The 26,424-nt window shown below is 32.6% G+C and overlaps 2 protein-coding genes and 1 long non-coding RNA gene across 6 annotated transcripts; 2 read left to right on the forward strand and 1 right to left on the reverse strand.

Moving 5' to 3' along the window:
* Window positions 1-546: 546 nt before the first annotated feature.
* LOC123709475 (actin-interacting protein 1) lies at window positions 547-14,298 on the forward strand. Its single transcript, XM_045660862.1, has 13 exons — window positions 547-737; window positions 839-1,051; window positions 5,048-5,195; window positions 5,511-5,691; window positions 6,214-6,333; window positions 6,857-7,021; window positions 7,560-7,767; window positions 8,369-8,497; window positions 8,769-8,875; window positions 9,205-9,307; window positions 11,465-11,634; window positions 12,554-12,704; window positions 13,429-14,298. Exons 1-13 carry the CDS (start codon window positions 722-724, stop codon window positions 13,536-13,538), a joined length of 1,821 nt encoding a protein of 606 aa, XP_045516818.1. The 5' UTR covers window positions 547-721; the 3' UTR covers window positions 13,539-14,298.
* On the reverse strand, window positions 14,061-18,906 carry LOC123709476 (protein bric-a-brac 1-like). Of its 4 annotated transcripts, none has more exons than XM_045660864.1 (6): window positions 18,540-18,649; window positions 18,173-18,289; window positions 17,700-17,840; window positions 17,251-17,421; window positions 15,989-16,229; window positions 14,061-14,839 (listed from the first exon to the last, which is right to left on the reverse strand). In XM_045660864.1, the coding sequence occupies exons 2-6, from the start codon at window positions 18,173-18,175 to the stop codon at window positions 14,613-14,615; spliced, it is 783 nt and encodes a 260-aa protein (XP_045516820.1). In that variant the 5' UTR covers window positions 18,176-18,289; window positions 18,540-18,649; the 3' UTR covers window positions 14,061-14,612. The 4 variants fall into 4 exon arrangements, with proteins under 4 accessions (XP_045516820.1, XP_045516821.1, XP_045516819.1 ...); XM_045660865.1 differs by having other exon boundaries at window positions 18,544-18,630; XM_045660863.1 differs by lacking the exon at window positions 18,173-18,289 and having other exon boundaries at window positions 18,544-18,906.
* Window positions 15,182-16,602, forward strand: LOC123709477. The gene is made up of 3 exons (XR_006753734.1): window positions 15,182-15,316; window positions 16,167-16,283; window positions 16,369-16,602. It is a non-coding gene; the product is annotated as an uncharacterized LOC123709477 (long non-coding RNA).
* Window positions 18,907-26,424: the final 7,518 nt, after the last annotated feature.

Raw genomic sequence — 26,424 nt, forward strand, 5'->3', positions numbered from 1 at the left:
ATATATCGTTATCGTATAGATATCGCTACTAAAAAAGTCTGCCGAGCAAATCGTACAATGATTTCCTATGAATGATCGTGATCTCTTTGTATATGTATTATGTGAAATATTCTTATAATTATTTGCTGGAATTAGAAATGTTGCCATAGTAACAATATTTGCAATATTTACAACTTTATCACGTTTTAAGGTTTTTCATTACGTCTTGTAGACCTTAAACCGATTACAATGTAACTAAACAATTCGAGTTCTCCATGCGTGCCAACAATTCGAATTGTTTAGTTACGTTGTAATCGGGCAAACCAAAGAAGATCTTAAGATCATTTATTTATGTAAATTTCCTTTATTATTTCAAAAATTACGATCCAAATGAAAGATGAAAGTTAACGAAGTTTACGAAACACAATTTTGTCCAAGTTATTAGATATTGTAATGTTCGCTCATTTCACTCTATATTAATATATCTCTCTAATATCTGTCTTATTACTGTCGAGTGGCGTGTCATCAAATGTTTAATGTCATGATCTGTCATTGTTTACAGTTTGCAACAATAAGAAGTGTAGAGTGTACATAAAAATTCAAGAGTTCTAGTCCTCCTAGTCTGTGATGACTGATGGAGTGCTGTTAGATCTTTTAACTCTTACCATTTTATATTTTTAAATAATTTTTGCAATCTTATTAAGAACAGTGCAGAATATTGTGCGATACTAAGTTGCTAACAATGTCTTATTCAAATAGTAAGTTGCTACAATCACCCTTATTTTATGAGCACGTTATTCTCTGGGGCGTGAAAATTTTCGTTTGGCTATAAACGGGTGTTCTTGCCTATTTTTTTCAGAGTATACATTAGCGGCGCTCCCTAGAACTCAGCGAGGCACACCACTGGTACTTGGAGGGGATCCCAAAGGAACTAATTTCTTGTATAGTAACGGGAATTCTGTAATAATTCGCAATATAGAAAACCCGGCGATTGCAGATGTGTATACCGAGCACTCTTGCCAAGTCAATGTTGCTAAATACTCTCCGAGTGGATTCTATATAGCTTCCGGAGGTAAGCTAAGCTTATTATTGCTTGAAAATTTGTATATGTTATTTTTTAATATTTTTCACCATTATCCAAGTTTTGTGTAAATATTGATCATTTAGGTCAGCTTCTAATCTGAGTGCAAAATAAAAACAAATTTTGAAATTTTAAACATTGATACCAAAGCCATCAATAAAGTTTGCTTTATTTACAATTTTTCGAACCATGCAAAACCTTACTGACATTGATGAGTCATATTGTAATACATTACTATTTAAGGACATTCCCACTATCTTATCATAGTGTGTTTATTTTGCCATATTTGGTAGTAAATCATGGTTAAGAACAGGATACAAATATAATTGTTGAAATATAATTAGGACTGTATAATTGACATGAAAAGCTTTGCATTTAAACAAAGTATAAGGAGTGTATAACAATAAAAAAGTTTAAAAAAAACAAATAATTAAGAATCTAGGTGTGGCATTTATATTAGGTGTATATCACTATCATCAATAATTCTTAAAACTGACACTTATCAGAACAATAATTTTTAAGTGATAACTTTATTATTGATATTATCATTATCAAATCAATTAAATGGCTATAAATCATATGTGTATCATGCTAATTTTGCTTTAGCACTTAAAAAAGACAATGTTTTAGTTAGGTTGTCTGACATTTATATAAAACAAAAACCTTGATATTTTTTTATAGATTTGTATATTTCTTTAAAAACTGACTCCTGCTGTACATAATGTAATCAAGTTGACATTATACATTTTGGATGTAAGAAGGTGGTTTTTCCCTACCTTTTTAAATGGCTATTCACAGTAAATTTTTTTATTAAAGTACCCACATAGAATGGAAAGCATTTTGCAATCAACTTATATCTGGAAACACAATATGTGACTTACCATGCAATAACTTTTTGTTAAAATCCAATGCAGCTGGAGAAAGCTGTGCCAGCTACTATTGTGAATGTGGAAAGTTTAAACTATATCTCTAGAAGAACTCGTTTATCTCTAAGACTTATATTTTTTGTGTTTGTCAACAAGTTAAAGATATTCATTATTATGTTTCATTATTTCATAATTGAAACATAAGCACTTTATCCTCAAGCTCTAATGGCTAGCTATAAATTAAGTGTATTGTGCAACATCAATATTTTTTTTGCCTATATACTAAAGATATTTAATTTGATTAGGTCTACTTAACCCTACCAAACATGATAAAAAACACATTGACAAGTCTAGCCATGAGTTCTGTTATAAATAAAATTGCATTGTTTTTTAATGAAGTAATGTAATATTATTAAAATTTATACCTAAATATTAATTAGTCTCAGCAAAAATTTTTTTTTATAAGAAATGTAAAATAAAGCCACCTTTAGCTCTTATACAGGCCCTTAATCCATTTGGCCCTGAATCTATGGATATACTCACCGTTTCTAAGGTAAATTTAGCCACTGCTTGTTCCAAAAAAATTTTAAGAGACTCAATGTCGCCGTTTAGAGCAGGCCATGTCTTCTAAAACGAATTTTAAGTCTAAAGTCTTGAGGTCTGGGCTAGATAAGGCTCAGCCAGCTCTTATAAAGTCCGGAAGGTTGGTTTCAAGCCAGGCTTGGGTAGTTTGTGCCTTGTGACCAGGTGCAGAATGCTGCTGTAAAGTCCACGGATTATTTTAAATAGTGTATTGCTGAGTGGTTTCACAACACGATCCATGACTGTCATCTTGATACACTTTGGCTGGAATTTTTTACTCCTTTTTCACAAAAATATTGTTTTGTGACTCCTTGATACGCCCCAACAAACCATCATTGACGCAGGATGATTACCACATTGTACCTTTCCGACCACTTAAGCAGCTTCTTTAGAACTGTGAAGGTACACTTTATCATTTTGCTTATTGTAGTGTCCTTCAATCGTATCTTTTTTTGCATCCTAATGGGATTTAGACTAGTTCTGACTTTAACAGCAGCCTTTGTAGTTCTACCAGCACGCGGCTGCCCCGATCTTGTCTGGTCTTCGACAGACGAACTGTTGTTGTGTCTGTTGATAGTACGACATACGGCTGATAACAAGCTTTAGAAGTGTCTGGAATATTACCGACCATACCCACTTTGTGTAATTTGATAATGAACACGAAAAAAGATGTGAAATGGCGCAAAATCGAAAGAAGTTTTAAAAGTGCTCCAAGTGCAAAATAAAGTAAAGGCTGAAAAAAGGAAAAGTTTTTATGTAATAGTATTTATGGCCAAACTAGTTATACAACAAAATCGCAACGTGGATATTGAGTTTTGTAGACTCTAGTATGAATATTTCAATCTTATAGGTAAAATATATATATTATATATTTTACTATATTTATATATAGGATATTCATAAGTTTCTGAAAATCCAAAATAAATTATTAATTTAAGCAGGTGAAGATCGCTTTATTGCGCCAATATTGCGGTTGTATCTTGCAAGCAAAACCGCGCCCAACAACTAGTGTAAAAATAGCTGTCTCTGATGTCTATGTATGTGAAATTAAATATTTTTTTGTTATAGTAGCTATGCGGGTAATCTGATATAAAGAGTTAGGTATTAGGTTTCTTAAGCGACCCGCTGATTCAAGTAAAGCCTTTGTTAAACTAAATATAAATCAGGTTCGATAAAATTTGTATCGTCTGAACAACGCTGGCAAGGATAACATTGGCTTTGTACCTCCTTCTTAGTAAAATAATTGCTATTCTACAAAAATAATAATTCTGTCCGATACAAGCATCAGATCTAAACAATCCAATAGGAATCAACGCTCCAGTTGGCCCTGTTCCAACTTCTATCGCCTACAATCTCTAAAACCGTACAACTTTTACATTCGTATCATATTTCCTAGCTATAATTGTGATTATGACTACTTAATTTTACGATTGTTACTATAGTTGAAGATCAGCACCACAAGAATTTTGCGACTATATTTTAACTATGTTTTGAATTACGATGTTTAAATAAGCCGGTGACTCACTTGTAAAACACCTGGCATAGGTCTCTTAACAGAAGATGAGCAATTTTCCTCTATTTTCTAGAAATCACTCGCTTAAGATTAATGAAAATAACTATATATGACTATAACTCAAAAAACTCTGGGTACAGGAACCCTTTTCTTTATTGATTGTTATTTATTACATTATCATACTTATTTATACTTAACAATAATTAATGTTCACAATCACGCAAGTCGCCGGCTCATTTCACAAAAGCAAACCATAAACTATTTATATTTATTGTCTAAAGTTCATGAATTTAACCCAAGCATGAAGTTTGTATTGCAAAGTTTCGAGAAAGTTTTTTTTTTATTTTGAGTCGTCAGCCCGTGACGTTACCAGTTAAAATGTGCTGCCACATAAATTAAAATCAAGATAGGTGATTGTTTTTATAAGTTGTGAGAAGGAATCTACTACATTATTTTTGGATATTTTTAATGAGTTGAGTTACTTTCGTGAATTAGTTTGCGTTTAGCGATGAGCGGCCTAGTTTTTCATACAAACATTTTAGTCTTATGGTATTGATATTTTTTATTACTGCTTCGTTACAAGACCTTCCCTCCTTACTGGTTTAAAAAAACTGTTGGTGTTCCCAACAGATCTTTCTACTGTAACTTTACAAAATATTATTTTAACAATACATAACCAAAGCAACATAAGTAACAAATACAGACAAGAAAGAGGAAACTAAGTCATAAATGCCTGTCTCTTTATAATTTAAGCCCAATAAATTAATAGCTTGCCATTGCGAAATGTACCCTTGGATTCTACAGGACTTTTTCTCAATCGGTTATATAACAGTAGTGCCAAGTAACTAATGAACGTTCTGATACTGTTATGAACTTTCGAATCGTATGCATTTCAAAAAACCTGTACAAGATATCGTCGTAAGATACAGCGCAGTATTCTTAATTCAAATTCCAGTCGGTCGTTTTCGGTAATGAATATAGTAACCTTTACTATAAAAGTGTTTACGTAAATTTATTTGCTCTCAGACGTATCCGGCAAAATTCGTATTTGGGATACAGTAAACAAGGAGCATATCCTAAAGAATGAGTTTCAACCAATTGGAGGTCCCATCAAGGACATCGCTTGGAGCTCAGACAACCAGAGGATGGTTGCCGTTGGCGAGGGTAGAGAGAGGTATTGAACTTCTTATTAAACAATATTAAATATGGCTCTTACATTACATTTTGTACTTACATTCTAAAGGTTGTAAACATACAATAGGCAACGAATCGTTGAGATACATTCATTGTACTAAGTATACTTAATTGTCAATAAGTTTGTAATTATTATTACTTGCTTTGTATTTTTTTCTTCGTAAAAAAATTACAATCAAAGAAATTACACATTCATTAAATATCCACCATTCATTTCAAACTTGGCTTCTTACCCATATCTGTAAACGCGTTTGCTCCATGGCAGGCTTCACTCACGGTGCATGAACCTTTACAGATTCGGTCACGTGTTTATGGCGGAAACGGGGACATCGGTAGGTGAGATCAGCGGCCAATCAAAAGCCATCAATTCGGTCGACTTCCGGCCAGCTCGGCCCTTCCGCATTGTTACGGCTTCCGAGGACAACACTCTGGGTGTATTTGAAGGGCCGCCTTTCAAGTTCAGATGTACAAAACAGGTACCTTGCAGTTTAATATTTCATGGATTCGATAAAAATGAAATGGTTTAATCAATTGTAAAATTTTGCGATTTAGTCTGGATTAAGATATAATAGCATTAAAGTTTTCTTTAAAAAAATGTCTGCCATATAGTTGTTTGGCTTAAATTACGTTAGCCATTGGTTTCATCAGCGTACTACTAAAATTAGGACTATGTCATATCCTTTCTACGATAAATACTTTATCTTTATAGTAAAATTCCTAACCTTATTTAATGTAACATATATACTTCACTCTTATATCCGTCAAACTAAGCGGGTTTTCAACAAGACCTTTCGTTTTTCCATATGGTACACCGGAACTACATGACAGTTTTGACTTAAGCAGAAGTCTTTTCATACAGTAGTTTCAATCATTGTGATCTAAATTTATTTATTATTTTGCTTTACAAAACAAAGATCTTGTTTACAATTTTACAATAGAATTATAACAATGTTTTGACATAATTGAATATTGCTAATATCAATATGGTGTAATATCAGGAACACACTCGTTTCGCCCAAGCAGTGCGGTACAGTCCTGATGGAAAACTGTTTGCCTCAGCTGGCTTTGATGGCAAGATCTTCCTCTTTGATGGACAGACTTCGGAGCTAAAGGGTGAAGTAAGTGTCATTCTTTTAATGTTCTTGTTTTGTATATATATTTTTTTAAATACACAATGTATCAAATATTTAACAATTATAAATGATCTATATAAGAATTAGACTAGCCTTTAAAATAATTTTGGCCTGTAAGATTATGCTTTATAAATATAAGGAATATTAATTAAAAACTTAAAGTAAGATAATATTCAATACCATTTTTATAAAATTATAATATTTTTAGTACTATCATTGTGTGTCAAGTTAGTCATGTCAACACTTGCACCTATAGTTTAAAAAAAAACCCTCTTAATTGCATGATTTTAACTGTACTTTTCATCTCTTTTCATTATCACGTGAACACAATATGTTAAAAAGTGATGAAAAATAACTTAACGAGAGCAATTAGAGGTAAACTAAGTCGGTATAAACACAAACAGAAGCAATTAATATTGGTAAAACAGTTGTCCTTAAATAGTCTCAACAATTTGCAAACCTAAACTTCAATAGTTAATCAAAACTTATTAATATTTGTACATTTCAGATTGGCTCCCCAGCCCACAAGGGTGGTGTATATGGAATATCCTGGTCTCCTGATGGTAAGCAGCTGTTATCCTGCTCTGGAGATAAGACTTGTGCTATCTGGGATGTGGACACCATGCAAAGGGCTGTTCTCTTCCCCATGGGCACTGCTGTTGAGAATCAACAGGTTAGTATTAGTCTACTACCAAACTAATTATTGATTAATAAGGACGTTATGAGTAACTGTGAGATATCTGTCAAGCTACGAAATGCAGCTTGCTGTGCATCTGGAAATTAGATGATTTGACATTTAAAATTTGTTAGCTGATTTCTGTATATTGATATTTTTGGTGAATATTTTTTTTTGTTCCTGTAACATATACAATAAGAACTTGAAATGATTCTATGAGAAAATGTGTGAATATTTTTTAATGTTAACTTAATTTATAATGTCTCAAGAGATCTCAAACATTATTTTCTGGAAAGTTTGACATATTTGACACCGCCCAAGACAAGATTGTTTCTTGACATACAAATATGGAGCTGAATATTTTTTTGACTGCTTAAAACTGGTCATACTGAGAAAAATTTCCCTACGTACTGACGCTTTCCGCTTTACAAATGAGAGTATTGGTAGAATTATGTTATACAAAACAGTTGTAATTTACAAGGAGTCTATTTTTTAAAAGGTTTCGTGCCAGCGTTAACAATATATAATTCTTCAGGTATCTTGTCTATGGCAAGGAAAGCATCTCCTAACTGTCTCCCTCTCTGGGGACATCAGTTACCTGGACATTGAGAACCCCGAGACTCCCCTCCGAGTCATAACAGGGCATAACAAGCCAATAACCTGTCTCTGCTTGTCTTTGGACCGCAAGAGGCTGTATACAGCTAGTCACGATGGAGCAGTCTCTCATTGGGATGTTAGCAATGGTTAGTTGTTCAATTAACTTTATATAATAAGTATTATGATTTTATTAATTACTGGGTGACCTGGTGTACTTAATCTAAATATAATATTTGTGTCAAAACAGACCAAATAGATCAGACCTAATACTACACCTATGAAATACAAGTTTCTTAAGGCATCTAACTATATCAGAACTAAGTGACAATTTTTAAAAAGACAAAAAAAAAAACCAAGGATATTTTTCCCAGCTAAGAACAGTTTTTGCAAAATTCCATTGTAGTTTTTAGTATTTTCCTCTGAAGTTACAGAAATAATATAAGATCATAATTATTAGCCAAATCTGTTCAGCCATTCTCGAGTTTTAGCGAGACTAACAAACAGCAATTCATTTTTATATATATGTACATAAATTGTGTAAATATCATTGTGGATATGTGAATAAAACTTGGAAAATACTTATTTTCATATATAATAATTAGAGATCCAAAAAAAATTTTTTTCTGTCTGTTTCTTTGAAATCTAGAACCAAGGAAATATGCGCAATTTATTTGAATTTAACTAGCACAAGATACTTCACAAATAAATCTTTTATTTAAATCATTTAATATTATTGTATTTTAACAGGTGTAGGCGGTAAGGTGCGAGGTACCGGCCACGGTAACCAAGTGAATGGAATGCGTATGACGAATAACGGGGCGTTATTGACTTGTGGAATCGATGATACGCTGCGTAGGATTGACGTGCAGGCGGAAGGTAGATTTTAAGAATTACATTAAATAATATTATTTAGTTAACCGTTTAACTATTATTTAACGAAAAGTATTTTCTGCTCAGATTTTTTTGACAAAAATTTCCTTATTACTATCTTTTGCCGAGTCCGTAGATAGTGTCAAGAGAATTTAAACAGAAAATAATACTTATATACTTATTATATATAAAAAAAGTAGTGTATAATGTAGTATTTAATTTAATTGCATTTCTTTGTAAGTAAAAATATTTTTAATATTTTTTTTTCTAATTTCAGGGGATTCGCCGTCATACTCCGACCAAGCAGTGACTCTTGGAGCGCAGCCACGTGCTTTGGATCAATTATTGGACGATGATATAACTATCGTTGCTACTGTCAAGGAGGTTGGTACCTACGATACGTCAAAGAGTAATGGAAACAGATATGATTTTAAAAATTTTGACCTTTAAGTCCTAAGATTTATTTATCTGTTTCGTGATATTATTTGCTTTATTGGCCTTTTGCTTTAGTGCGTTACGGACGTCGTCTAAGATCCAATCCATCCTAGATCAGAGACTAGAGATCTAGATCACACCACTAGGCCAATAATACTTTAGTATTTATAATAAGTACCCTAAGTAATATATCAGAAAGCTAGTGATAACAAAATATTAGAATTATTCAGTCATATAATGCCTAAGTTATATTAAGTATGTCACAATTTTATTTGCAGCTTATTGTCCTGTCGGGTGGTACAAAGAAATCGACCGTGCCGATAAAATACGAGCCGTCATGCGTTACAATCAACCATCAGACTAAGCATGTAGCAGTTGGAGGTTAGTTTCTTTTTCTTAAGGTCCTTCAAGAAATTAGCGTACCAATTCTTAAAAGCCCGCCAACGCACTTGCGAACCATCTGGCATTGAAAGTGTCTACGGGCGGCGTATCATTTAACATCAGGTGAGCCTCCTGCCCCTGTTATATGAAAACCAATTTTTTTTAAAGTGTTCGTTGCTACCATTGATCTGTCTAAACAATAAAAAAATAATATTATTTTGCTATTGATTACTGCTTTATTGATATCCAGACGGACCCTTTTTTTAATATTATGGCAATAGTTTTAACTTTATGCCCAGACGGACCTTTAAATTTGATACTAACCTCTTTCGTCATAAACTAAAACTATTTGTAATAGCCCTCCTAATTGCTCTTTCGTCTCTTACCATCAAATTGTGTTTAAGCTGTGATAGAAAGAGACAGATGAGTCCAGTTAAAATCCATACAATTGATTTAGTTACTAAAATTTATTATTGAAACAGATACGAACTTGAGGCCCCAGCCTGGGCTTTATACAAGGTGTTTCATAGGTAATCACATTAAAATGACAACGCACAAAGAGCTCAACAATATTAAACCATTTTCAAAATTTGAATTAAATCTGTTAAGCCGTTGGTGTGTGGTTGGTGTTTTTTTTGTTTTTTTTTACAAAAAACATCACATAGTACGTAGTAAAAATACAAGAATAATTTTTAGTCTCAACGAATAAAGAAATTGTGATTTGTAATAACCCTATGTGAATTAATAAGTGATGTGATAATAGTGGTAGAAGCTCAAGAACCTAGGAATAGAAACACCATTTAACCAAATGTAAATTTATATTTGCTAACAACAACTAGAATTTTCTTAGACATCACTAAAAGTCCGCCAAATAGTTAAAACCTTCTTGGAAACAACAAGTCTTACCTAAATATTGTATATATTTTATTATAAATGTTTCATTTAACAAGTACTTGTATGTCATAAAATATACACATACACAAAATAATCGTCGTACATGCAATATAGAATAGATCATCATTTGTTATGATAGGTTATACTATTATATATACAATAGGAACAATGAACAAAGCACAAAATTGTTTGACAACTCTAGTTCATAGCTTGTCGCGCGCCGCTTTTTCACGAATTCGTATGATGCTACGTATGATTTTTACATTAACTTAACGTGAGTTATATGATATTTAATTATAATTTAATTAAATATAAATACAGTAAAACCCGTTTATGACGATTCCTCAGGGAACCAAAAACGCGTCTTAAGCGAGAAAGCGTATTATGCGGGATATGGAAAATAATACGTACTACATATCATTATGTACATTATGTTCTAATTTTGGTATATATAGGTATTAAATTTTACATTTATAAATTACATTAAATACACAGTGTAATTATAATCATATTTAAAATAATCACCTATTTTGGTTTGACAGAAAGATTTTGATGCATTAGCAATTGAAAGATTTTCAATATAATTCAATTTTGCACTGCATCTTCGCTTTGATCCAAAGAAGCTACATAGTGTCTTAGATCATTAACAGCTAACAAGGCTTGCGCGTTTGACAAAACCGGAGTTGACTCATCTTCGTCTTCATCATTATCACTTAGGGCCTGGTTTTGTGATTAAATTTCGTAAGGTGATACATTGTCATCAATGGAAGAATAACCAGGAAAACCCTACAGTATCTTGAGTTCTTCTTTCAACACGACGTCAGGGTTCGGGCGTTTTAAACGGGATGACGAATCGTATTAAGCGTTAAGAAATGTATGAAAGTATGTCTCAAGTTGCAGAGACTGGCGTAAAGTGGCGTATTATGCGTAAAATCGTATTAGGCGTGATCGTCTTAAACGGGTTCTACTGTATGTTTTACAAAGATACATTTATTATACACGGCACATTAGGATACTTTGTTTTTTACAATTTCTTAATTATTATTGTTTTCCTTGTACTTTTACTTTAATATGCATATTGTTACTGATATACTTTTAATAGAATCTACGAAACTTATTTCTTGAATGGATAATGTGTGGCTAAGTTTTCGTTTTCATATTTAACGTTATATTGAGTACATTATTTTACTTAATAAAAATTACAGAAGGAAGAATTCTTTATGAATTTTACATTATTTAATAATTCGATGTTTTGTATACCAGGTGATGATAGCAAAGTGCATATCTACGCTCTGGAGGGAACGAATTTGTCTCCCAAGACTGAGCTAGTACACCTCGGTGCTGTGAGTGACGCTCGCTATAGCCCTGACTGCAAGTACCTCGTCGCCTGCGATGCTAACCGGAAGCTTATCTTGTATGATGAGGAATATAAGGTATGTTTTAGTATCTTTAGTGCAATTATAACAAGCGTTTTTTAAACGCGTTTAACACAATTTTTAAATTATTAATTTGTAGTTGTGTTTTCTTTTTTATATAAAGTGTTTATCTAAATTTTGTCGAAGAATAGTTAGATATGTTCCACTGATACTGCATTGTTAAAGACTATATATTTTTATAGAGAAATAGATCTGTTATATGTAACACATGCCGGTTACCTTAATATGTTTGCCTTTAATCAGCAAATGTTAGTTGTGCAAATGCTGCATAGCCGTGATATGAACGCTAGGCAGTCGCACGCTTAAGCCAAAAAGACAACATTTGTTGAACAAAAAAATATGTGCCTTTTCTTGTCTAAAGAGTATTAAGTGGAATCTCGATAACTCCAACCTCGTTAAGTCGAAAAAAAATTGTCATTTCCTGCCCCCGAACCCCTGAATACGCGCTATCTCGAATTATTTAGACTTTGTAACTCGAACAAAATATTATTTATTTACGATGCATAGATAATACATATTTATACTCTATAACAAAGGAGACTGTAAGTTGTAGTTAGTAAAATATAACGTCTTACTTGGAACTTCCCCAAAATAATAACAATACAATCCAAAATGAATGTTCGTGTTCGCGGCTTCTAATATATTTATTTTTATCTTGTACACGTGCAATGAATGACTACATTCATATAATTGTAATTCAAATTCGACTCTACTAATAAAAAATACACCTAGAATTCGCGCCTCCGTAAGTCGAAATTTCAGCAGTTAAAACATATGTACATATCTCGAAGTGTTTGTTAAGTCGAAAACTCGTTAACTGATTTTCGAGTTATCGAGATTCCACTGTATAACATTTACTACCATAGTAATCTTATCATTATGTCTTTTTAATTATTATTTTTTATAATTCCCACAGTTGGCTCATAATAAAGAATGGGGTTTCCATACGGCCCGTGTCAACTGTGTTTCTTGGAGTCCTGATAGCTCCAGGGTCGTGTCTGGTTCTTTGGACACTAGTCTTATTGTATGGAGCCTCGCGCAACCGAACAAACACTTAACTATTAAGAGTAAGTTTCGTATAGAATCACAACTATATTTAAAATATAGCCAAAGTATTTAAAAAGATTTGCACATTGTCTAAATAAAATAAAATTCAAGAAAATATTTTATTATTATTACCGTATTATTACTTTTATTTAAAATACAATATATAAATCAATGGCGCTACAACTGGCTTTTTAAGTCTGGGCCTCAGATTTCTATATGTTTCATGAGTATTTGTAAATGGAATAGGCAAGTATGTGATCAGCCTTCTGTGCCTGACCCACGCCGTCGACTTTTTTTTTTGTTCTAAGGGAGCGTTCAAGTATTACGTCACGCAATATTTGGAGTCACGCTAACCTAACCTCCCCCCATGAAACGCACCGTAATGTTTTCTGTATCCCATAGTAAAACGTTTCGTGACCACCCCCACCACCCACTTTATACCTAAAACTTACCATTAAATATATCGTACAGTACTGGAAAGTAGAAAATGATGAATGAGTCGTTACGTAATACTTGAACGCTCCCTAAGGCAAGCCGGTTTCCTACGATGTTTTCCCTCACCGTTCGAGCTAAAGTTTAATGCGCACATAGAAAGAAAATCAATTGGTGCACAGCCGGTATTCAAACCTACAACCTCGGGGGTGAGCGTCGCTCGCTGTAGCCACTAGGCCAACACTGTTCTCAATTAATTATTATTTATAACTTTTATTTAATTAATGTTATACTTACATAATTTCATTTCAGATGCGCATCCGCAGAGTCAAATAACAGGCGCGGTTTGGATTGATAATGAGACGATAGCGTCGGTGGGACAGGATGCAAACACACGCATTTGGACCGTACCTAGCGCTTAGTTTTATAATGCCACAACGATATATGGTGCGGTTGGTAAAACCAATGCATGTTGATTGTACCGCAACCGGGCCAGATAAGTATTTGGCGTCAATTGTAAGACAGTTAAAATACTGTAAAACAACGTACAGAGATGGACTTTGGGAGCCCCATGCTTGCATTGAGGGGCCCTGTTATATATCAGTTCTATCGAGTCCATTTTTGGAAATATTTTTAAGCTTAATATTTTTGGTACTTGAACAGAAAATGGTAAGCATATTTAGTGAACTTGCCACATTTGTTTTCGAAGTAAATATTTAATATTACGAACAGTACTAAGATTATTAATTTGTATGTATTTATAACAAAGAGTTCTATCCTTAAAATAACAATCGTATTTATTTAGCTTCTAAGATTTTATAGGAATACTCTGAATTGCATTTCTAATGAAATTATATTTATTGCGTTTATACTTAGATCTCAAAGATTACCGGTAACTTAAAATTACGTTAAAACCTCATTCAAATATTTTTCTTTGCACAATACTACACGGAACAATTCTAAAGGATTATGACGGAAATTAAATTTATAAGTTACCAGTAGTCTCTTCTACATAATATTGTGGAACTTCAACTAATCGTGTGGAACGCATTTTACGCTTTTTTAACTGATTGCGTTTACAAAAAGTGAACAGTATTTTTATACTAGCTAATTTTCTACAGACTGTCATTTTGATGCGTTTTTCTACTAATGTAAGGCAGAAATAAATTGTGTACACTTGTACTTGTATTTTTATTATCCATAACCATAGTAGTTGAATACTTAATAATAAAATAAATTAAGTTACATTATAATAACGATGACTGGAAATATGCAAATAAATATGTTTTTTTTTCTATATGACTAGTAATAGTTGCTACTATTACAACTACTTTGCTAAGTAGTTGTCTAATGTCGGTCATGGGTGCAATATTTTACAGCTTATTCAATTTATCTTAGTATCCTAATGGGTATATACGTTGGGATTAAAAAAATATAATGAATCAGGGACGGACTTGAGGCCCCAAATCAAGGCCCTTTATTTGACTTGTCTATCGTCAAAGTGAACTTTTAGTCGAATGTGCATGCCTATACGCAACGTGTTTCCTTAATGCGTCACGTGATCGAGAGACATGCGAACATGCGCGACATGCGTGACGTCTTCCAGCATGTGTTTCCATGTGCACGCGCAGGTTGTATTGATTGCTAAGACGCTTGTTGCATATTGTACATATTGATCCACCTCGCCATTTCTTTTCATATTCCATTTGGGATATTGATGGTTCTGAAAATATAGGTAGGAATTATAAGGTGGTAGTCATTAAGACAAATGTAACCATTTCTTTGGTTTCCTCAAGACTCGAGCCTAGTTTAGTTCTTCTTATTTAAGCGTCGAAGGTGGTGTGAAGTGAAATGGGGCATATAAGACACATGTATGTCTTTTAATTGATTATTTTTCTTTACTACCAAGTAAGTGATCAGGAAGGTGGTGAGTATGTAAAATGAAAGACTCAAAACGAAACGATGCGTTCAATTGTTATTGATCAAACGAACGTAGTAACGTGCAACTGTCAACGCCAGACTAGACTAGAGACGTTGTTGACAATTGACTATCGAACATAGTTCACGATTATTTTGGCTTTCGCTTTATATTGTGACCCCTCTGTACCCATAAAAAATAAGAAATTACCTAATTCATACGTACAGTGTCACATACTATTCTTGGCCGGAGGCTGAAATTGGTACTACCATCGCCATTTTGGTGCGTACATTAAATAATTTTACTATTTACTACATCTAATAAAAATCCAACTAAAATGTATTTATTTTAATCCTCGCATTATTAATTAATATGGCAAAGTTTTGTTTATGAAATGGTCTAATTTCATAACACGATGTACATAACTAATAAATTTTCTCGCTAAGAGAATGTACTTCTTTGAGAAATAAAGTGTCTTTGAACCGAACGGTTCTGATGATTAATAGGTATTTTATCTTAATAGAATTATATTAATAGTACTGGTAACAAAACCTATAGTTGTTGTTCCTAAGTTTGTGTCACATTTTTTAACCCTAAAACTGTATTTTCTAGACATACATTGTTTTATAAAGACATTTCAATAAATTAATAAGCCTGCATGACTTCAAATTGTTCCGCTTATAATAGTTAATTATTTTACTGGAAATACTGATATATATGACAGCGATGCTCTTACCAGCCAGGAAAAGTATGTGGCACTGTACATTGTTTTTTTTAAAATTGGTCACACGACGGCAGGGTTCAAGATCGGACACTTGGGTACGTTACAAAACTTTGATACAATCCGAAGGTCTCTTTATAAGAACCGTTATTACACTTACATCGTTGCATATGAATAAAAGCGTAATTATTAGCTACGCATAATATAATTGTTAATGTTTGATAAAAACTTACCCGTTAAGCTCTGAAGCACAGGCTGTGATAACATTGGCGTCGTCATATTACCAATTTTATGTGAAGTGTACAGATTTTGAACTATTTGGTCTAATTTACTCAATTTATCATTTCTTGTAATTTCTGACAGCTGTTTATCAAATAATTTATCTGTATCTTCTTTGTTTGAAACATCTAGGTTAATGGGATCATCGTTCGGTACTTTAAGAGGTTCATTTTCACGCGGTAGAGCGGTGGAGTCCTATAAATATCGAATAGTAATTAAAAAAAGAATCCGAAGACACACTAAAATAATGTAAGTAGTAAACTCAAAGATATTGTAATGATTGTCCGGAGTTTGAATCTTTTCTTTATATTAATTTATAAATATTTAACAATAGTAACCATAAAGCCGTGGAAATGAGAGCGTTAAAAAGTATGTACTGTGAGCTCTGTGTGGTAAAAGAGGACGTAGTGACAAGGTTACGAAAGGGAATGCTGAGGTGGTTTGGCCTTGTAGAACTGATAAACGAGAAGCTGTTATAATTAGGATAAACAAGGAAACCGTGAACGGTGATGTCGATTAGGGTAGGCCTAGGATAAATAAATAAAATAGTTTATACAAAATGAGTTTGTTTAACTATACATAGTTTTTCTGTCCAACAGGACGTCCAATTTTAAAACTTATTTACCAATGATAATATTTTGTTAAAGTACAAACCTTCGGCACTACGAATGTACATTGGAAGGACCAAGTCATTGAGAAAGTACGGTTTTACACGTTAAATTCTCATTTAAATAGACGAGGATTATAATTAAGTTATTGAAATTTGAAATTTGAACCTTTGACACGTTTAAGCGTTTACAATATTTTTTATTATCTACTTGCAGTATGAGGGTAAAAGTAGAAAACTCGTACACGAGCACATGTGACGTTGGTATTAATTAGAAATGATTAAAAATAGATACACAAACCCGTTCCTATATCCGCATAAAGCATTTTAATTAAAGCAACAATTAAACATTGTCCGGTACTTAGTATTAAAGTTAGGTTAGGTTAGTATATTAATATTTTATTTAAATAACTGTTTCCGGTGCGTGAAAGTGGTTAGGGGTTATTATTCTAAAACTTTAAAATTAAATATTAATATACTAACCTAACCTAACCAAACAATAAATAACAGAATTTTTGACGCGGTGGCGTTAATACGTAAGTACGCATTGTCCTTAATTCAATAAAATAAATGAATACCAATAATATTATTATTATAAATATAACATACATAATTTGCATCAGTAAGTCCGGACACTTGTAAGGACTGCGCCAGTCGTAATAGCGAAGGCAAATTCTTTCTCGCCGCTGTCACTTCACCAGTGTACATAAATGTAAGAAGTTGACGCAAGTCTGAAGCATCACAATCCAAGATGACAACAACGGTGTTCTCTTCTACATCCTGACAAAAAAATCTTATTTAAGAGATTTTGCACGCAAGAGTTTGGGAGACAATATACGTAGAGTATGGAGTTGCAAAACCAATGAGGCATATGATATCATATATAATCATATTTTCTTTTTTATTTAAGATTTCTTTAATTGAATATAATATGTTAATTAAGTGCTTTGTCGGTGTTCAGACTCATCAACGAACTTGAGAAAGTCACGCTTAAACGCTAGGCTATATTTTTTTTAGTTCTCCTTTAATCTCCATTTAACTTCTTCTTAAACAGATACCTTGAAAATATGTTCGAAGTATAGACTACAAGCAGCTAAAACTAGTCTGTGGGCCTTCAGGGATACTCCATTTGCACTGAGCGTGACGTCACTCAGAGCACCTGACTCTAACATGCGGCCGAGGGCACCGATAATGCTCGTCTGAAATGGTTTAATAAAGGATTTTTTAAATGTATTGAACAAACATAAATATTTTAGTAAAACCGTATTTGAGATTCCGGTTCGTGAATTACAATAGATGGTATTAATTATGGAACATCGATCTTGCCTGATTAAAAAGGCGTATTTAATTTTGATTATCTTTTCATTTCCTTCGTTCAGTAATTGCAAAATTGATGCGAAATTTAAATGTCCTTAGGTTAGATAGGATAGAGAGAGAATAATATAATAATATGTGTAGTTTTTTGTCTTAACGATTTCAGAAGAAGGAACAAAACATACATTCTTTAAAGTTAGTAATAAAAATATCGTACCATATAAGGCAATATTCTTCAAAAACATTATTTAGGTAGGGCTCGCTGCAGTCTTGCACCATTTGTAGTGTGGTGTTCGTGTGAGTGTGTGCTCAGATAACATCGTCCTCTGTGTATCTGAAATTATTAACAATTAATATTATGTCATTCACACGTATACGCCATGATTGGCTGTTTCGAAAAGCTACCAAGCGCTCATTAAAAATATTGTGTAGAAAAACAATTCCATTTTCAAAATCAACAAAATTCAAGAAACATTCAATTTTTTTACTGGCAATTCAAATTGTTATTTACAATAAAAAAGTTAAAAATAAACATTGAACGTGCGCTCATACAATAAACTGTATAGTGTATAAAAAATACTCACCTACCTGGTGGTTATGCCAGCGTAAAGAAAATTGTTGAGAATCGTCATCCATTATCACACAATAAAAATATAATCCGATTGAGAACAGATCTGTCCGCTTAGTAAGCTCAGACAATAATATTGTTAACCGAATCCAGGCTATTTTATTTTAGTCGGCACGCCTGGAAAACCTGTAGCTACCTATTTCTGGAGCTGATTGTATTTATAAATCCAATGACATTCAGTGACGCGGCGACATACCAAAACTCATCCAAAAACAGATTTAGTAGCTCGATACGCTGATTGGCACCATTGTCTGCTTGTTTGCTCTGATTTATCGTTATAAAATGAATGTATTCAACCTCTTTTCATTAAAGCAGTTTTGGCGGCTGATTGCCTCCGTCTGTGGGCGAATTAAAAATGTATGCGTTTCCCGCCAATTTGCTTTGACAATCGTTTTCGTTTTATGAAATGATCTATCATTCATTCAACCATCAGCGTTTGTATCTCACTCATTTTTTTATTGAGACTAATCTTTTTTTTAAATAAAAAGAAAAGCATTTCGAAAATATTATTAGACGGTGAATCATCTTGGACTAAATATATTAATAGAAATTATAATCCACGCTTCGATCATACAAATCGATTTCTAGAAAATGGCAACAGAAAATAAGTTTTCGGAATTCTTGAACGATCCCGATTTCTTCGACTTGATAAAAGCAAAGATAAACAAGGATTTGTGTAATCTCAAGAAAATTGTAGATAATATAAATCAAATGAGAGGTTTGTAAAAATAATTTGAACTTTAAGTTTAAAGAACGGTCGAGATAAAACCCTTTTCAAATACGGAGCATTTTTATTGTAAATCTTGTATTTATTTTATTTTTATAATTGAGTTTATTTTGACCAATAAAGGAAAATGTAATTACTTCTACCTCAGATATAATTATTTAATTTAACACTCATACTGTTAGATGACATGGTAATTAATATTGCTTCCAAAGTAATATTGATGTTGAATGATTTTACTATATACTAGCTAGTATATACGATACATTTAATTTTTTACTGCAACAAAAAGACTTAGGTATGGTATGTAGAATACAAATGTCTATTTATGCGCCGAAATATTAATATACTTACTATCCATTACCCTGCTTTAGTAAGTCTAGCACTTGTGTCCACTACTTAAAAAAATATATATAATTGTAATTACGTAAATTAGGTATGATAATTTTCAATGTATTATATATAGTACGATATAGGTATAAAGATTTAGATAACTCCGTAGAGAAGAAACGAATTACGAGTGAATGTATCTCAGTTACACCGTCCCTGTAGAGCGGACCAAACTTTTAAATTAAAGATACCTACCTCTATCAGGAAATAGTTAGACTAAATTTACATTAGACCACCACTTTTAAAATTCGCTTAAATAATATATATATATTGTTAAAAGTATTTATTTTCGTGTAATATCCTAACGTAGCTGTGATACATTCCTCCATAATTCGTGGGTAGTCACATCTTATCTTTAAACCTATGTACTTTATAAATTCTATTGAAAAAAGTATACTTTATATTCGTAATTATTAGCATGTTTATAAAATCAAATCAACGCGGATGTCTTTCAGGTGAAAACCAATTATCGCTAGGAATAGAATTAAAAAATGTTTTGTTTATATCTGTTGAAAAGATAATTTCTTTTCCAGTGGACGCGAATCAAATAGAAAACAATTTAATGTCAGCTGTAGGAGCAAATTCCTGGGAAGAGATCGCTAACTTCATTGGTCATAAGCCACTCCAATTCATTGCTTTTAATATAAAACATGAATATTAAGTTATTGAAATAATCTTTCATTTCTTTCGTACTGGCAGTGCAAAAATAAGAAATTATTTCTATTTGAGCATTTCATACGTCACGCGATTATGGAAGGCTTTACAAGAACCTCAGAACTATGAACAGACATCGGACTTAAAATAATTACTGTTTCGTGGAATATTAAACTCTTATGCTACACTTACTGTATAACGATTAAAGAAAAAAAAGTAGACATAAATTTTCAATAGATTGTGTCCCCAGGCATATTATTACCTAAAGTGTTAATTGTGTGCTCTGGCCCATTGCAATAGAGCTAGTTTTGCTTGTTCCATTCGTAAATTATTTGCTTCGAGACGTTTTAAACCACTGTGGCTACTCGTTTTCCATAGGGTTACCATTATTTAAATTTAATGTTGAGCGAGAAAACTACATTGTTTCATTTAACTGTATTTAGTAGTAAATTTAATAATATTTTGAAAAAGCTCGTGTCTAACGATGTTTGCGATATAAATGTTTAAAAATTATTTCTGCAATCTTCTGTTATATCTATATATATAGATATAACACTTATATATATATATATGACATGAATCCTTATTTCCTTCGGTCACGGCATCACGCGTGAACGGCTGGACCGATTTCTCTAATTCTTTTTTTGTTGTGTTTGTTATTGCTTTTTATGAAAGATATAATTAAATTTAATTTGAATTTATATTGAAAATTAGAAAATTTAAGAATACTTTTGTTAAGATAGCAAATTCATTTTTCATTGCATAGTGCCTTTAAAATTCAAATGTTTTTCATGTAACCTTATGGCTATTGACAAAATATTGACCGAATACCTTCTGCAAATATCGTTAATAATGCCTCGACCACAGTTATTATATTGATAAAATACATATAAAATAATTACAGTCGCCAATTGTTTGTGGCATTAATTTTGAAAATTCATTGTTTTCACATGGCCCTGTGTCACCTGTTCCAGTGTCGGAATGCCAACAAAACTATTTACATACCCACACCCAGACCCTACCTATGCCAGAAAAACAAACAAAGAATATGGTATATCATAAAGAATTAGAATAATAAACACTTTGTTTAGTCCGCTAGTAAACTATAACGATAGAGCTTGTTATATACAAGCTCTATTACCGCAGCGTTGGCTTAGATGCTAGGCGCGCGACTCAACCGTGAGGTTGTAGTCGTGCGTCTGAATCACAGCTGTCCGTTAATAATTTTTTGCCCTCCGCGTAATTGAACACTCGCTTATATGGTAATGGAAAACATTGTGAAGAAATCGGCTTGCTGTGATATACAGAGTCTACGGAGTGTATCAGGCACATAAGCCACCTACCTGCCTCTTCAAAAATGAAAATCATGACCAACAGGTTCACAAGGTTTTTTATCACTGAATTTTAATTTCTAAAGAGTTGAAGTTGAATTGGATATGGTATTGGATATGTATATTTTTTACCCTCCGAATCTTCAATATAATTTAAGATACGGTGTTAATTTCTATGTTGTCTCTTATACTCCAATAATAATAGTCACCTTACAGTGACCATTTTGTATCGGAACTAAGGTGATACAAAGTTGGTCCTGCAAATTATGCCATCGCGGCCGGCTCTATAATATTAAACTTCTACTTGTTAGTGGCAGCTGCATTGACCCGTACATTTCATAATTATTGACGTGGAACTGTAATGTTGCAAATAATTCTGTTGAGAATATTCGTGTTAACATACGTTTGTGAACTTGTGGGAATACTAAATTGCAAATGTTTAATTATAATTGGATTACAGATTTCATATAGTATTTATTTCTAGTTCACAAACACGTTTATATAAATTTTACGTATACAGTGATATCATTCAATTGTCATACTGCATTGCATACATACATGTATGTGTACTACATCAAATGCGAAAATACGAAATGTCATACATTCCTCATAGTTCGATTTTTGCAGCAGACTTTAAGACTACATACAAGAAACATTAATGAATATAAAAAATAGACTAAAATATACGATTATGTTCTGAAAAAGACAATGAAAACTACCCTATGTTCCAACGTGGTACTTTTTCAAAAACCTTTATTTTTTCTTCATTACAGTGGTGAGTGGTGATCCAGTAATTGTGCAAAAGGCATAGGAATACAGGTTCTTAAATCTACGAATAGCTACCGAAAAAAATTAATTGACTAAAGCGTTTCACCGATGTACATCAATTGAAAAAAATGTTTTATTACCTAAAGTAGCGGTTGGGCGTTCGAGACCTACCCACATCAGTAATAATCGCGTTACGCAACGCAATGTGTTTGCCGAGATATCACAAATGACGTCTTAGACGGAAGATGTACGAGGCTGGAGTTTTATTTACTGAATACCTGAAAGCCTTGGAGATATGTTTTTATGTTTAATATCTACTCGAATATAGGTAATGACTGAAGATTTAAATGGGTTGAGCAGAGATTATTAGGGTTAGAAATGTAAGGTTTAAAGTTGACAATACGTGTCTATACTCGTAATACACTTTTCGTCTGGACTTATAGGTATATAATTAAATTTGATTTAAGACAGTTTTTAACGGTTTAGTAGTTAGTGTTCCGTAATGGAGTACCCTCATAAGGCCTTAATTTGATATTTTAACAAAAACAAAACAACTTAATTTGATATTTTAACAAAAATTTGAAACCCCGTCACATACAATAAAGGCGAGGACCTTTATTACATACTTCGCTCACTCCAGTGAGCTCCGTCCTGCTCTTCAGGCGATTGACCACCCCGCGACGGCCCAAGTCGAGGTTCGAGTCTCACAGGAGACGCCCTTGCACTAGTGCCAGGAAATACGCCCATTCAGGCCGAGCTACGCTTGCCAAAACAGCCCGAGCGCAGCTGTAAAAGTCCAAAAAGGCCAACAGAGACATTCCATTCCAAAAAAAAAAATAGATAATCTATTTTTCTTATTCGTATAAGATTATATATCATTTACAATAGTGTATATACATAGCAAGATATATATATATATATATATATATATATATATATATATATATATATATATATATATATATATATATATATATATAGATTTATCGGTTTTAATTATCACGTAAAACCGTTAATCTTAAATTATTATGTTTAGTTAAATTTCAGGATTTTAGGAAAAAAATGAAAATGAGTATTAACCTAGTCAAGGCTCCCGAATAATAAATGGATGTATTTGAAGACTAAAGCTCCACGATTACAACGTAATAAACGTTGACCAGGTCGAGAATGACAAAGCAATTCTCGCAAAGACTCAACTGGGAATAATAATTTAAAAGTTCTTTTAAAACTTCAAGAGATCGCGATAAAGAACTTAAAGCCGACGTTGTTTTCATCGTTCTTGTCTCACGTAGGAAGGTAAGGGTTTCTGCTCACTATAAATAAATGCACTTTGAATACTTACAATTTATTTATTAATAATTCTAACATTTAAACTTGTGTTAAAATAGAATATAATTAATATAAAAAATAATTGTTAATTATTGTCTTTTCAAAACTGATTCGAACTAATAACAATTCCGAAGGTTTTTAAAACTTCCAAACGTCGATATTTATATTGCCGCTAACCATGTTGTTTTACAACCATATGGCACATTAATAAGCGAACATTTCTGCATTTATTTAGAAAATGTAACTCCCGTATGTCCAAAACGTTTTTGACATTCGCTAGTTCACGTTACGTGTTTGAATCTTACCATAAAGTTTGTTTACAATTGAATTAAAAACCTAAATACCTAACTTACTTAAAATCCACTCTAAATACGACTGTAAGCTTTTAATAGCTTATATAATAATCGAGTAAATTAAAAAGTTCATCTAAGTGTTAAACCCTAATCAATAAATCCAATAAATGGATTATCGGGAGTAACTCAAAAGCCGACTTAAGCTAATTTGATCTGCGTGGCAGTGATAGGTGATAAGCCACGATTTCGATACGGCCTATCTTTAGACGAAATTCAGGCGCAAATTACTTTTTAATAGTGCAGCCTTTAGACACGTATTATCATAGTCATCGGTCTGACGCAACTATCGAAGTTCTTCATACTTATCGATTTATTCATACCGAATGAATTTTATTACGAAACTTCTGTCTTTTATAACTAAAGATGAGACAGCGTCGGTAATTACCGCTTAAAATCAATACGTTCTTGATTTACGTGCTTCATAGTTTGCGTTAAATGAAATTTATAAGACTTTTGACACTTTTGTACTTTATGATAGTCGCGTCTGATTGTATCAATAGAACAGATGCAGAAAGGAAATGGTAGGCGTATTTCAAGTCAGTTTTGGTATGATCTTATGAGATGAAACTTTAAACAAGTTATATATGTGTATAGAGCAGAATTGGCTTTGTGACTTCGGCGTGCGGCTATCGTCCCTGAGGTCGTCGGTTCAATCCCCGGCTGTGCACCAATGGACATTCTATGTGCGCATTTAATACTCGGTGCTACGGTGCAGGAAACCAGCATGCCTTAGAGCCTAAAAGTCGACAACGTGAGTCAGACACAGAAGGGTGATCATCATTTTCACGAGGCACTATCTGCCTTAAAAGTTGTAGCGCAACTTTTTTTTTTTACATTTATGTGTTTATCAATTACTACCCTATGTCTACCCTACCCTACACTTGGGAAAAGGTTAAGAACATTAAATTAATATAGTTTAGAGAAATATCAAGATACACAGTAAGGTAATTAGCGACGTGCAAATGTATCACATAGACTTTACGTTGTAAGAGGAGTGTACACGACTTCCCGTGGGACAGTCGGGCACATAAGTGATAATGTTTAATTAGCTTTATAAACTGAAACTTTCCTTAAAAGTTGTTCTTCCTGTAAATAAAATATATAGTTTATTACTAAGATAGGATGAGGGGCAATAAACACCTTTTCCTATTTTAAGCGGGTTAAAAATTATTGATTCAACTTTATTCATCACACGTTGCGGAACGGTAACTTACAATGCTCAGACATTTTGACTAGCAAATATCTTAGTGAACTTTGAAATTATTTCAATCCAACAAATGGAGGTAGGACATTCCCAAAAGTTACTTTACTGATTGTAAAATTTTCATCTTTTTGAATAATAGAATTTTTTTCTTCAATCCTTAATGGCGCATTCAGTAATGGAGTACCAAAAGTATTTTAATTGTTTATTTCCCTCAAGTCTGTTTCAGTTATTAATCTGATTAATAATGTAAAATAATAATAATAATAAAGCAACTTTAAATTCATAACAAATTGCATACAAAAACGTCTCGATTACAGAGTACCGGCTCAGTTTCCATAATTAAAAAAAATACATTATGTCATTTAACTGATTTAATCTATGAAGAATAAAATTATACAGTACACATATTATTGAGTGAGTTACTGTCACCATATGATATAACCCATTGTTTAAACTATCACAATGTAATATTTCCTTATATATAACACTATTGTTACCACAAATTATAGTATTTTCCTACTGGGTAAGTACTTTGTATTGTTCGTTGGTTCTACCCTAGCTCATGATGACATAATAGGAACTTCAATGAATTTGCAGCGTTTACTTAGGAGAGCTATTTACTCGACTAAAATTTTATCGGCAAAATTCGAGGTAAAAGACGGGCAGCGTAAGGAATGCGTGGTAACCGGAACGTACCAGAATCATCATCGATTTGTTCATGAAGTTGCACCGGAATATCTAAAATAAAAAAAAATTGCAATACCGTGAAATCATAACAATCTCTAAATGTGTATATTGAATCATTTAATTTAACGTACTAAAACCAGAGATATATGAGAATTCAATAATGAAACAAGATATGGAGAGGATTTATGATATTTGTTCGCGATAGTACTCTAAAAGTAAAATTTAGATTAATTCGAATCTATGTACCTGTAGTTAATCTGCACGTCTAACATGTCTTCTAACACTTGTCCCTTTCCAGTCCAATCACAGCGTTCCAACAGTTAGGAAAGTACACTTTCATACTAATAAGGATTTTGCTAGGAATTGTATTTTATAATTATAAAGAAGATAAACTAGAAATT

Source organism: Pieris brassicae, chromosome 5 (assembly GCF_905147105.1).
Source record: "Pieris brassicae chromosome 5, ilPieBrab1.1, whole genome shotgun sequence".
Lineage (NCBI taxonomy): Eukaryota > Metazoa > Arthropoda > Insecta > Lepidoptera > Pieridae > Pieris > Pieris brassicae.

Bases quoted from the DNA above. Each gene is read 5' to 3' on its own strand.
- LOC123709475 (XM_045660862.1), top strand. The intron at 1,052-5,047 runs GTAAGCTAAGCT...ATTTGCTCTCAG, and splicing joins ATTCTATATAGCTTCCGGAG to ACGTATCCGGCAAAATTCGT. The intron at 11,635-12,553 runs GTATGTTTTAGT...TAATTCCCACAG, and splicing joins TGTATGATGAGGAATATAAG to TTGGCTCATAATAAAGAATG.
- LOC123709476 (XM_045660863.1), bottom strand. From the start codon at position 18,591: ATGGATGACGATTCTCAACAATTTTCTTTACGCTGGCATAACCACCAG. The intron at 16,230-17,250 runs GTATGTTATATT...CGATATTTATAG, and splicing joins GACTTACTGATGCAAATTAT to GACTCCACCGCTCTACCGCG. The intron at 14,840-15,988 runs GTAAGTTTTTAT...CTATATTTTCAG, and splicing joins TGTGCTTCAGAGCTTAACGG to AACCATCAATATCCCAAATG.